Raw genomic sequence first — 13,223 nt, 5'->3', positions numbered from 1 at the left:
ACGAAACCGACCGATCTAAAACGATCCGGTCGAAAGCATTTTTACGCCGCCGAGCGTGGCTTTCAAAAAAGACCGTTGTACGTCCGCAGATCGAAGCGGGCCTGCAAGTGGGCCATGTCCACAAATGGAGAGGTTAAAAATATTTAAAAAATATGAAGGTGGGGTTTTATGGTGGATTAGTGCGGGGTATGTATGATTTTTTTTGTAAATATAGATTTTCAATAGGATAGAATTGTCATTTTCTTAGCCAAATAAGGAAACATGTAAAGTGAAGTTGAATGGGCGAAAAAGAAAGGTGTTCATTCATGGACGGGTTTTACTCTTCATGGACGTAAATGACCATTTTACCCCTTTTATTTCAACTCCCTCAATTTCAATTTTCTCTCTCTATATCCAATTTTTCTCTCAAATTCCACCTCCTCCCTGTTCCACTCATTCATGCAAATTAATAGCCAAGTAGATCGTCTAATACTCCGTAATTATGTTTGTAAAGCAAAGAAAAATGTAAGAGAACTAAATCAGAAACATAAGTTGAAATTTTTTATATGAACCGCAGCGATACCACACATCACAACATGCAAATATCAATAACTGATAAATCAGACTAACCTTGTCCATGTTGCCATGTTGGGCACAATTAAAAGTAAATAAAGAAATCAAGTGCTGAATATCAAAGTGCATATGATTTTGCACAAAATCTCATTGAAGACGGCACGTATCCGTCACTTTGGAGTGACGGATACCATTTCCTCTCACAAATGACCCAAATAGAGGAGAGAGGGAAGCACATGGGGGTGCCCCCACATTGTCCCCCCTATCCGTTTTGTGAGTGGCATTACCCGTCACTTGCTTCGACCCGTCTTCAGCAAGACTAACTGATGATTTTGATAGTTGCCGAATACAACATGACGTTAGACTTCAGACGGCCGGACCTCTGTAAGTCACAACCACCACCTCAAGCCCCCCTCGCCCCCCCTCCCCCCTCGCCTATCACCACAGCCGGCCGCCAAACGACGTTAGACACCGACACACATACTTTTTTTGAAAATAATTTCTTCAACCCTAGTTTCATTAGTCTGAAATAATTGAATCTTCTTAATTTGATACGGATTATAGCATAGTTAATAAACTTAATAAATTAGAATTATTGTGTGATCGACATGAGAATTAGCGTTCATAATTGAGTAATTTGATGAATTTGATAAATTTTCTGAGGGAGAATTAGAGAGAGTTTGTCTATTTTGTTTTTTTGGGGGAGGGTAAGATATGTAAAACTAATGGCAAAAAATCCATAAAAGAGTAATGTTCGTCCATGAATGAGCAACTACGACGAAAAGGAATATTTGCAAAGTGGAGTTGAATAAAGGGAGTAATTGCTTAGCTATCCTAGTCATTTTCTTTAAAAAAAATAAATAAATGAAAAGAAAGCAACCGACAGTCGCGATCCAAAATATATATGCCCCTGCCCCTGGAAAGCGTAGAATTATTGTTCTACTAACTTGTTAAGGGAGTGAGGACGATCTCAACAACACTCACTCACTCACTCAGGTATCTTCCTACATTGTTAGTTTGTTACTCTCTTTATTCATCTCAGCTTTTAATTTCTCATCATCTTGTTTCCCTATGGCACATAAAATACCGCAACTTGTTTGGACATTATAATTGCCACCACTAAAATAAAATCATTCGCACAAAAAAAAAAACAAAAAAAAAATCATTATTTTTATCTCATAAAATTTGAAAAGTGGAACTTTGATCCAATTAATATTGGGAAAAATGGATCAAAGTGTTACAATTTCTGGTCAATTTCAAAGTTCTCATCCACATTCCTCCTTTGTTTTTGTCTTCATCATTACAGTTTTAATCTTGATTTTATGCTTTATTTATTAATTGTGGTATTCGAATTTGATTCGGAAAATGCCTTGCTAACACAAGGGTATGAGACTAAGGGTGTATCATGTATGGACAGGCCCGGTCCTGAGTTTTGTAGGACCCTAGGCAAAAGTGTAGATTAGGGCCCCTTTTAAAAAATACAATATATGATCATTTTCTTTAAGGCACTAGTTCTATTACCAGTGAAATTCACGGGACTATCTATGTTTTTACGTTGATGGTGTTTTGTAAACCCGGATTCGCGATCATTGGGCCTTGAGGGAAAAAAAGACTCGTAAGAAAAAAAAACTTTTATTAATCAATAGGTATATTGCCATAATATATCGCCAAACATATGTTATGTTTATGACCACAATTTAGTAAACTTTATCACAAATTATTAATATTTTGCTATGAATATTGTTACGTTTATTAGTCTTTTGCCACGATTTTTGTTATTATTGTTGTTTGTCTTCAATATTTTGTCTTTATTTATTATACTCCCTCCGTTCTGGTCATTTGTTTACCTTTTACTAACTTTAACCTGTGCAAAAATTACACGGATCTACTCATTAATTTTATTTGTAAAATCTAAATAATGAATGAAGATTTTTACAAAAAATGCTCAAAGTTCTGACTGAATAATGTTTTATCAAGATTTATTGATAAAAAAAGTATACAATTTGTATACGAAAGTTTTGTCTATATTTATGTTATATTCTAAAAATTAGAAAAAAAAATATTCACAGATTACTCGTATATTCTATGTTATTTTCGATACAATCATATAAACATAAAAGCTCAATATCCTCTCTCTTAATAAAATTAACTGCCCGACAATTAATACCAACAACTCAACAAGTAATATATATAATAATAAATATTTTACTTTTTGTTAATTATCTCTTTTTAAAGTTGATTATTAAATATAATTAACCGCCCGACAATTAATATCGACAAGTAATATATAATAGTTAATTATCTCCTTTTAAAGTTAATTATCTTAAAAAGAAATTTTTAAAATAAAGTAATACGTGTTTTTACTTTTTGTTCAACAATTTTAAATTACAATGGTAATATTTGATTTCTAAAGTCATATTTAAGTTTTTTTTATTTTTTTACTTACAATTTATATTTGCAATTAAAGTAAATAATGCATTAGGGTCAATTGGGTATGTAGTTATTACAGTATGTATGATATATTTTCTTGGTAGTTAAATTTGAGTCAATACTTTGTCTTGTTAGGCAGAGACTTTAAAAACCCGACTTACATATCAAATAAAAGTATTCAGATAAATAAAACAAAATTAGTAAAAGTGAAACTCCCTAAATAGTTGCGTACCCGTGCAAATTGTTAAACCTATTTTTTATTTAGTCAAACTCATTTACGTTTGTAGAACTCGTGCAAGTTTAAAATGATTTTCTTCCGTGCACGTTTAAATTTAAAAAATTAACCCTTTTTTGTTTAGTTTCGATTGTTAATTAGTGAAAATTGCACGGATATGCACTTCAAACATCATTATTTTAAAAAAATCATAACACGTAACTTTTGTATAAAGTCATATTTAAGAATTTAGATTTGAAGTATAAATTATATTTGCATTTAGAAGTCAACAAAATTAGGATATAAGACGCATTAGGTTTAATTGTCTAATGATTTGTCCTCTTGAAATCTCAGTTTGAGTTCCTACTTGACATGGTGATTGAGAGGCTAAATAAAAATCGAGAAATATGAATTAAATGAATTGGGGTAATTTTTAAAAAAATTATAAATTCTAAGGTCAAACATTAAAGCATCTATGATATACCTGTAAAAATTTGACTTGACCCCGGCTAGTGTTTTCTGAGGTTAAGTCCATCGAATTTTTATATAAACCAGTCGGGCTGAAGTAACCCGTTTACTTAGTTTCCTTTAGATTCAACCTGTCTTTTTCGTGGTTAAGTCCAGCGAATATTGACATGGGACCCCGAAGTAACCCGTTAATGTAAGTTGATAGGCTTATCGTGTACCTATGCAAAGATAAATACCCTAAACAACAAATGAATTTAGCAATAGGGGTCGAACACAAGGAAACGGGAATTACGTTGTGAAATGCTATGGGAAGATTTCTATCAAGATCGATTTCGTTTTTGGTTTGGTTTGTTTGTTTGGTGACTAACAAAAACTATGGTGTAAATTATATAATAAAAAGGAGTCTAAGGGGTCGGGTCACACATGCAAGGTAAATATATAATTATGTCGAACTCGGTATTAATAACATTGTCAATTGCTTAGACTTAGAGATACCCACCTTACGGCATTAGTATCAACCATAGACCGGGTCCTAGAGAAACTTTCGTCCATAACTAGGTCGTCCTACTACAAATGTTTTGTCTAATTTGATTCCATGCCTCTCGACTTTTAGAATGAATGAACAAACTTAATCTATGAATAAGGCCTTAAACAAGGATTAAACATTATGGTGCAAACATGTGATAGAAACAATTGAACAATATTATTATCAACCTATTTTAACATGTTACATATTTGATTTTGCATGGCTCCCCTAGCCCTTAGACTAGGAAATTTGGCTACTCATATTAGAATGTAAATTGCAAACTATATTGTAAGAAATGCTAAACATGATTGTATGATTTATATAAATTAGGTGATATAACATGTAAAAGAAATAATGCTAATGTAATCTAGATAAAGTACTTTAATTAAAACTATGTGTAAACTAAAATAGAAATGTAAAATTGCAAACTAGAATTAGAAATATCTTAATAGAGATGAACTTGTATGGAAGAACAAATAGAACCAAATGCTTGAAATATATTAAGAACAAAATGTTTAAGAACTACAAGCTTAACAAAATTGTAAACTAATATGAAAACTATTGAGAGAAATTATAATGCTTAAGGCTATGAAAAGTATGTGAGACGTAAGAAAATTAGATGCCCTCTAGCTATGAAATGCCTCTCCTATATATAGGGGAGGCAAAAGAAACATAAGCAATCAACAAACAGCCAACCCCGATCGGGGTTGCCAGCCCCGATCGGGGGCGTAGTCTTCTGGGTTAATTTCTCTTAATTCCTCACTTAATTGCTTGAGGAATCTCTATGTTTGTGCTTTAATGCTCCTTAATCACCCGATAATGCTCTATATTCTTAGCATCCAAAGCTCCTTAACATCCAATGCTTTCACCTTTAAGTTGGACTTCCATTTTGGGCTTGACTTTGCTTGCATTCTAGCTTGCAACTTTAATGGATTTTAGCGCATAAAAGCTTAAACTCCTACAAAACATGTGGAAACAAACAATTGCAACTAGAATAACAAACATTAGCTCAAAACACTATGATAAGTGCTAAATGACATGTAAAATGGAGCTAATATAGAGGGTGAAAATATATAAAATATGCACTTATCATAAGTTGTCTTAAATGTAATTATAGAACATATAAGTCACTAATATTAATAAAATACATTAGTATTTATATAATCTAACTGAAAGAATAATTAATTGTAGTACTTATAAATTACAAATACACTTAAAACTTTAGTTTTATCTAACATTTATAACCTTACTTGTATTATGGTTTATCCCGTATAACCCGGTCTAAGGCGATAGTCTTATGCTCATAGGATATACATATACATTCTAATAAATTTTGAGTGCAAATAAATACATTCACAAAATCTCTTGGGACACTCCAATTATAAGTAATGGACGAAAATACCCCTGATTTTATTATAATAACTGCATTCGAGAGTTTGGAAGTTAAAGAGCAAATCAGTCATATGAAACATAAAGAGAGTGTCCCAGGACATTTTGATAGTGTATTTAGGTCCACTCTAAATTTTTTTTTATAAAAAAAGAGTAAGTTTCTTATAAAATGTCTTACAGTAAGTCATTGTAAAACCATCCACAAACTACATTGATGCGCTTATCACTCAACCATGTTAAGTAATGAAAGTTTTATGAAGTTAAAGTTATACATGGTTTTTTTATTAATGCATGTGTAAAAACGTTTTATAAAAGAATTAATATTTTAAAAAAAAATGGGCTCCTTAAGCGAAAATTAATGGGCATAAGCCGTAAGCAATAAGAGTTCGAGCAAAATTCGCACGACCCAAATATACTAACCCTTTACCAACTACAATCTACAAAACCTATTTAATTTGACCCGCCTAATAAAAAACCTAAAAATACACACAATTACTCTTTTCTTAGTCCTTCACCGTCTTAACCTCACACTCTGTAAAAACGTTTTATAAAAGAATTAATATTTTTTTTTTTTAAAAAAAAGGGCTCCTTAAGCAAAAATTAATGGGCATAAACCGTAAGCAATCAGAGTTCGGGCAAAATTAAGCCCAAGTGTGCGGGTCGGGCTACAAGTGCGGGCCTATTTCATCGACCCAAACCTGGCCCGTCCGGGGTTAAAGCGGGCTTTCGAGCCAATTCGGGCTAAAATACTAAATTTAATTTTTTCTCTTGAAATAAGTTTAGAAATCCACATTATGAAGTTAGATACTTTGTGTATTTGTTATCAAAATTTTCGTATAGAATTATGTGATTTTTTCAAGTATTGTCAATTAAGTAGTAACCTAATGTACCTTTTATGAACCTACTGATAGAGGTGACTCATACAAACTAAATGCAGAATTTTTAGTAGTGTAATAATATATTTTAGTGTGGTACTTACTGTATGTTGTTGTAGTGTTGTAATTGATTTGATATTTGTTGTTTTTTAGGCTAAAAAACATTGACTTAACACGCCGATAATGGTAAAGAATTTATCGGCACTAGTGTGATACAAAATCATTAACTCACTTTTTATCATTTAAATACTAGTAAAGGAAAATACCAAGCCTTATGAAACGAATACATGTAAACAAGTGACTACGACTTATTTACAATACAACAATTGATTGTTTAATTATTTTACTAAATGGTTATTAACATTCTTAAATTTTACATATTCGTAAATTTTGCAATGTTTGGGCCGGGCCGGATCAAAATCCGGGCATAACGACGGCCCAACCCGGCCCTATTATATTGAATCGGGCCATGGGCTTTGAGCCGTTGGCTTTTCGGGCCTAAAATCGAGGCCCAAGCTTGGGGAAAAATCGGGCTGGTCGAATGGGGCTAGCGGGCTTGGGCCATATGATCAGCTCTAAGTAACACATGGTTCTATTTTCTAGATTATGATCCTCTCCCTTTCCTTCTCTCAACCCCATTTAATAAGGGTCCTGCTAGATTATGATCCTCTCCCTTTCCTTCTCTCAACCCCATTTAATAAGGGTCCTGCTATATATCGTCGACAATTTACTAATTATCGTCGACATTTAATGTAAATTTCCAAGTTTGCCCTCCATAACATAACTCCATTTCCGTCTCACTAAAATGCAATTTTCGTCTCACTAAAACACAAGTCAATTTCCGTCTCACTAACGTCTCACTAAAATCTTTCAAACAAAAAAAAAGACGGTTTTTCAAAAAAAAAAAAAAGCGGGATTTGTAATTAACAACATGAACGAGAACTTAGCGATTATCGACACGCACCAAAAATTAATCTAAGTCGAGAAAATGAATTTTTTTCAAAAAAAAAATTCGGACGAAAAACATTTTCGTCTAGACCAAGGTCCAGGACAAAGAAAATTTTCGTCAGGACCATGGTCCCGGACAAAAATATTTTTCGTCCCGGACCAGGTCCAGGACGGAAAATATTTTCGTCAGAAGCAGTCCAGGCGAAAAATATTTTCGTCCGGATTTTTTTTTTTTTTTTTTTTTTTTCCGGACGAAAATATTTTTAAATGCGGGACTGGTCCGGACGAAAATATTTTCCGTCTGGACCTGGGTCTGGACGAAAAATATTTTTGTCTGGACCATGGTCTGGACGAAAATTTTCTTTGTCCGGACCTTGGTCTGGACTGAAAATTTCTTCATCCAGACCCTTTTTCAACAATTTTTTTTTAAAAAAAATTATTACTTTCCGTCTTAAATTAGTTTTGGGTGCGTGGATCGATAATCGCTAATTAAAATAAGTTTCAATAAATTAAAAAATTAAAATAAAACGAACTATCCCCGAACGGGGTTTATTAGTAATTATTAATTATTTTTTTACGAAAACAAAACAAGACGGAAAAAATATAAAGGGGGTGTGAGGGAGGGGTAGTTTTGGAAGTTCATTAAAATTGTCGACGATAATTAGTAAATTGTCGACGACCTTTAGCAGGCAGGTTTAATAATAACTTCCATTCTAACTTTCATTTTACCTTTACTTTTTATGAATATTTATGAATAAATGTAGGACCGTTAGAGGTTTGGAGAAAACAATCTCAACCAAATGATCAATGTACTAAGTATGGACTCGAATATGGACTCCTATTTTACTGTCTTTCTTTACCAAAATCCCAATTCTTTCCTTGAACAGTTGAACTCAAAGGCCAAAACCCACCTCTAGGCTCTAACCCTAAACGCACCTCTAACCATAAACTGAGATTATACGGCAGCCGACGACGATAGTGACCGGCGAAGACGACGACCAGCAAGAAGGATAAATCCCTCTTTTTTTATTCCTATTTTGAATCCATCAATTATTTAATAAGTATGATTTTAATCTTTTTATTGTTTTTAATTTCATATGCTTATTTGAATTGAATCTCATACGAATTTGCTATTCAGTTTTCTATTCAAACGAATTTGCCCTTAAATTAGTACTGTATTAATTTGCTGTTCAATTGATATTAATTTGTTCTTAATTTCATATGTTTCGTCTGATTTTACTGATGATGATTTGTCGAAGAGTGTTCTAGTTAATGAATGAATGCTTTAAACTTTGAGCTTTGCTTATTTGATTTTCAGGGATAATGTACATGTGCTAGTTAATGCAAGTGAAATCAGTGGTGTTTGAATTTTATTTTTGCGTATACCTTTCCAATTACAAAAAAATACATTAATTACTCTAGATAATTGTCCTCTTATTCTTTTGGGGTAAATCCAGTAGAAGAATAAGAAGATTATTTGTTTTAACTTATATACTTTTTTTTCAATTCTAATTTCTGGGTTTAATAAGGGTGGTGGTAGTGGAAGAAGATTAACTCTTAATTAAGGCGTTCACTTTTATCAAGAGCCTCACCCTATCACATTGGAAGACCATCTCAATCAAAGCTTTAAGGTTATGATCGACTCAATCAGTGATCATATATCTTATATCTTGGGCCATTGAAATTAAGAAACCGTTGCTTAGGAATTAGAAGATGAGTTTTTAAATTCTAAATTTCCAATTATTAAAGAAGAAAAGAGTTGGGAATTCGGGTCTTAGAAAAAAAAAAAGAGGGTAGAGGGTGAGAAATTAGAAAAGCATTGCTTTGTTTTTACTAAATTAGATTTTTTTTCTTTTCCTACCACTATTATTATTTTAAAACTCTGAACAATGGGCCCCTTTTTAGCTTGGGCCCTAGGCCGCCGCCCCTTCAGACGACCCTGAGAACCGGGCCTGTGTATGGATGCTGACATCCGACCCCTTCTTAGCCTGTAAATTGCGGGGGCCATTGAGGTACTAGAGTAATGTTGTTCTAGTATTCAAATTTCAGTTTGGTTTATTATTTATCTGAAAATTGTGAGTGTTGATTTTGGTGATGCCCTTGAATGTTTTTTGAGGTTATCATGTTTGTGAAACGTCTTTGTTAAAATTTATCAAACATTACCAGAAGATTTGTTGTTGTTGATTGATTGTCATGTGAAGAGAACACCAGATACTGGTACTAGGCTGTTTATTCCATTTTTGTTGTGGCCGCAATTATACTGTCCAAATGTATATTCAGATTTTATGGGGGCTGTGGGTGTGGTTTGATATCGTTTTGGTGAGGCGAGATGAAAGGGGATGGGGATTCAAACTTCTGATTTATTTCCATTTGTCCATAGGCCCTCTTTCTCTACTAAATGATGAATAACCTTAGGTTATGTGTATGTATTGAATATTTTAGTTTCTCTCTTCCGGGTAAATCTTTATTCTTTCCTCGTATTTGTACCATGATTTTGTTACTGAACTATTAGTGGACGTGTATAACTGTAGAATTTGGTGTGACACCATAAATGTAAATTCAAGAACAACAATCAAAATTAGCAGGGTCATTCGTAGCAAAATGGGGTAAAGAAGTTTTTACCCATTCTCACGACTTATACCGTAAGACGTACCTCCGCCAGTCTGCCACTGACTCGAACAGTGATCGAGTTGTTTGAATTATTTTCGACAAGTTGTTTGGGTCATTTGGTTGTGAGGTATATGCCTAAGATTCTTGTTAGAAGTAATAGGAGTCAAAGAAAAGAAAATAGGGGGAGAGGGATGGTGGTGATTGTAAGGAAAGGAATGGTAGGCGAATTGTTATCCCTATTTGGCGACGATGTATTACTTTGGGGGTGAGGTGTGTAGCTATATTTTCCCTTTATTGGGCAATTACTTCCCTTCTTTTCCTCCCATTCGCCTTCCACAGCCACCACTACAGCCCCAATGCTTTTACTTTTGAGCTATATTTTCTCGTTAACTTATTACTCTTATTTTAAGCAGGCCCTGAATCTTCTATATTAGGGTTGCTAATTCGTTTATCGTTTACATTAAATGGCAGCTTTTGTTACAGCAGTACTTTAGAGACGGGAGGTACTAGAGAAAATGGACTCCTCTGCATTGTATGACCAGCTGAAGGCATCTGAACCGTTTTTCGTGATGGCGGGTCCCAATGTGATCGAATCAGAAGAACACATAATGCGGATGGCCAAGCATATAAAAGCCATAACATCAAAGGTCGGGTTGCCTCTAGTGTTCAAGTCAAGTTTCGACAAAGCTAATAGGACATCCTCGAAATCCTTCAGGGGACCTGGTCTGGCTGAAGGGTTGGCCATCTTAGAAAAGGTGAAACTAGCATATGACCTCCCCATAGTGACGGATGTTCACGAGAGTGGTCAGTGTGAAGCAGTGGGTAAAGTCGCTGACATTATTCAAATCCCGGCTTTCTTATGCCGCCAAACAGACCTCCTTGTTGAAGCTGCTAAGACAGGGAAAATCATCAATATTAAAAAAGGGCAATTTTGTGCGTCTTCTGTGATGAGAAATTCAGCTGAAAAGGTCAGATTGGCCGGAAATCAAAAGGTCATGGTCTGTGAGAGAGGTACCATGTTTGGGTACAATGACTTGATTGTGGATCCTCGGAATTTAGAATGGATGAGAGAAGCTAATTGCCCAGTTGTCGCTGATATCACGCATTCCTTGCAACAACCTGCAGGGAAACAGTTAGAGGGAGGCGGTGTTGCGAGTGGAGGGTTGCGGGAGTTAATCCCATGTATTGCACGGACAGCAGTTGCAGTCGGAGTGGATGGGATATTCATGGAGGTTCATGATGATCCTTTGAGTGCACCGGTTGACGGTCCAACTCAATGGCCTCTTCGCCATTACGAAGAGTTGCTGGAAGAGCTGATTGCTATTGCTAAAGTAAGCAAAGGGAAGCGAAGTTTTGCAATTGATTTGACACCATTCCGTGATTAGGAGGTATTGCATTGGTATATTCCATAAGCCTGTTGTTTCATTTCTTATTTGAATTTTAGATGGTGTGATCTGTGATGTTACTTTCAAGAATTCAGTAGTTTATGAGTTTATTTGATTTGGTGGACCAGCGGTGAATAATGTATTCCTGTTAAGATGTCGGCGTTTAAAATAATGTTTCCAATGCTGGGATGAGAGTTGTTTATCTTGAGTTGTTGGTTACCTTATTGATTGGTGAAGGTCAGATCTAGGATCGTATAGTTTGCTATAGAGAAGGCCATGAAATTGGTATAATAGTAATCCAGAAAGCCTCACCGGAATACAGTTTTCGGAACTAATCCCTTTATAGACTTGTATGGTAGAATCATGTATTTGTTAAGTTTCTGTCACCTGCTTAAGTTGTGACTTGTGAACCTTAGTTGCTTTCATATTTGTGCTTGAAATGAAGCAAGTTAATTCCTTGAAATGATTTTTATCTCCTACCAAAGAAATCCTTAGGATTTGTTTGGATATGATGATGCTGAGGGAAAGGGAGGACGGGTGGAATGGAACTTAGCATATGGATACCGGTCCAAACTGATCGAGTTTGCATTGGCACGCCAGTTATTCAAATCTACTCCGTATAAGTTAATATTATTACGACATTAAATCATTAATACGTGGCAATTTTATACAAATATTTGTGTTATGGTATGAATTGTAAGGAAATAACTAGTGTATCTCAAATAGCCACAGCATGTCGGATTGGACTGGTTTAGGCGTGGCTCTGGTCGTGTCACACCGGGCTGGACTGATTCATCTTTTCTCCTTTTGACGCTCCTGGGGTGGACCAGGCTGCAGATCTTGCAGTCTAAACCTTTCCGGTGATTGAAAGAGGCAAGTCAGGGTTCTACAGAAATAATAATTAATAACTATACTCTTATGGGGTAGTTATTACGTCAACGGAAAAGGCCTGCCACAGATGGATCATTAAGAACAACTTTTTATTGCTATTCTGTAAACTTTCACATGAATTGGCAATGATCATTTAATGAGCATTGCAGATTGACTGTCACCTACAAAATCTGGTGTAATTCTTGTTAACACATGCAAAACCGTTAACTTACATAAAAATTCGATTTTTGGAAAAACCGTTAAAACTTATAATAAAAAGTGACCATCTTATATTAAAATGTAATCATTTTTTTAAATTATACTCCCTCCCATCCATCCTTTTTTCCCCTTTGGCTTGGGCACGGAGATTAAGGGTGGAGAGTATAATATTGATAAATATATGAGTGGGTTTGGTAATTGGAGAGAGGTATGAATAATTATGATTAAATATTAATAAAGGAGATGGGTGGGGTTTGGTTATTGGAGAGAGGTAGAAATAATTAGAATTAAATATTAATAAAGTATATAGTGGGGTTTGATGAGTGGAAATAGGTAAGAGTATAATATTAATAAAAACTTTCTCAAAAAGGAAAGAGGAAGAAAACCTGAATAATCCGTTTTAGGAAATAGGGAAGAAAAGAGTGGATAGGAGGGAGTATATACTAAAAGTGTTATCCTCTAATATAAAATAATTACTCTTTATTGTCGCACCATACAACAGTCATATACATGCTTCCTCGGCCTCAATGAATTGTTATCTATTCTATTTTGCAATATAAATGTGAAATAGACTTAATAAAATAAAGAAGGCATGTATTGTCCACTTGCACACACTAGCCCACTTGTTCAATACTTACCCAAAATAAAAATAGATAACAAATGAATGATACATCCTAAAATGGAAATATATAACAAATGACTGAGACGGAAGGATTATGATATTCAGTAGGATTGGT

At 34.4% G+C, this 13,223-nt stretch overlaps 1 protein-coding gene across 2 annotated transcripts; it reads left to right on the top strand.

The window, feature by feature from the left end:
* Window positions 1-1,397: 1,397 nt before the first annotated feature.
* Window positions 1,398-11,599, top strand: LOC141612178 (2-dehydro-3-deoxyphosphooctonate aldolase 1). Of its 2 annotated transcripts, none has more exons than XM_074430898.1 (2): window positions 1,398-1,548; window positions 10,484-11,599. In XM_074430898.1, the coding sequence occupies exon 2, from the start codon at window positions 10,528-10,530 to the stop codon at window positions 11,395-11,397; it is 870 nt and encodes a 289-aa protein (XP_074286999.1). In that variant the 5' UTR covers window positions 1,398-1,548; window positions 10,484-10,527; the 3' UTR covers window positions 11,398-11,599. The 2 variants fall into 2 exon arrangements, with proteins under 2 accessions (XP_074286999.1, XP_074286998.1); XM_074430897.1 differs by lacking the exon at window positions 1,398-1,548 and adding an exon at window positions 8,228-8,463.
* Window positions 11,600-13,223: the final 1,624 nt, after the last annotated feature.

The sequence above is a fragment of the Silene latifolia genome, chromosome 11 (genome assembly GCF_048544455.1).
Source record: "Silene latifolia isolate original U9 population chromosome 11, ASM4854445v1, whole genome shotgun sequence".
NCBI lineage: Eukaryota > Viridiplantae > Streptophyta > Magnoliopsida > Caryophyllales > Caryophyllaceae > Silene > Silene latifolia.
Note: the sequence above shows the minus strand (reverse complement) of the source record. Positions and strands in the feature narration are given on the sequence as shown.

Excerpts from the sequence above, each read along its gene's own strand:
- LOC141612178 (XM_074430898.1), top strand. The coding sequence starts at position 10,528 with ATGGACTCCTCTGCATTGTATGACCAGCTGAAGGCATCTGAACCGTTT.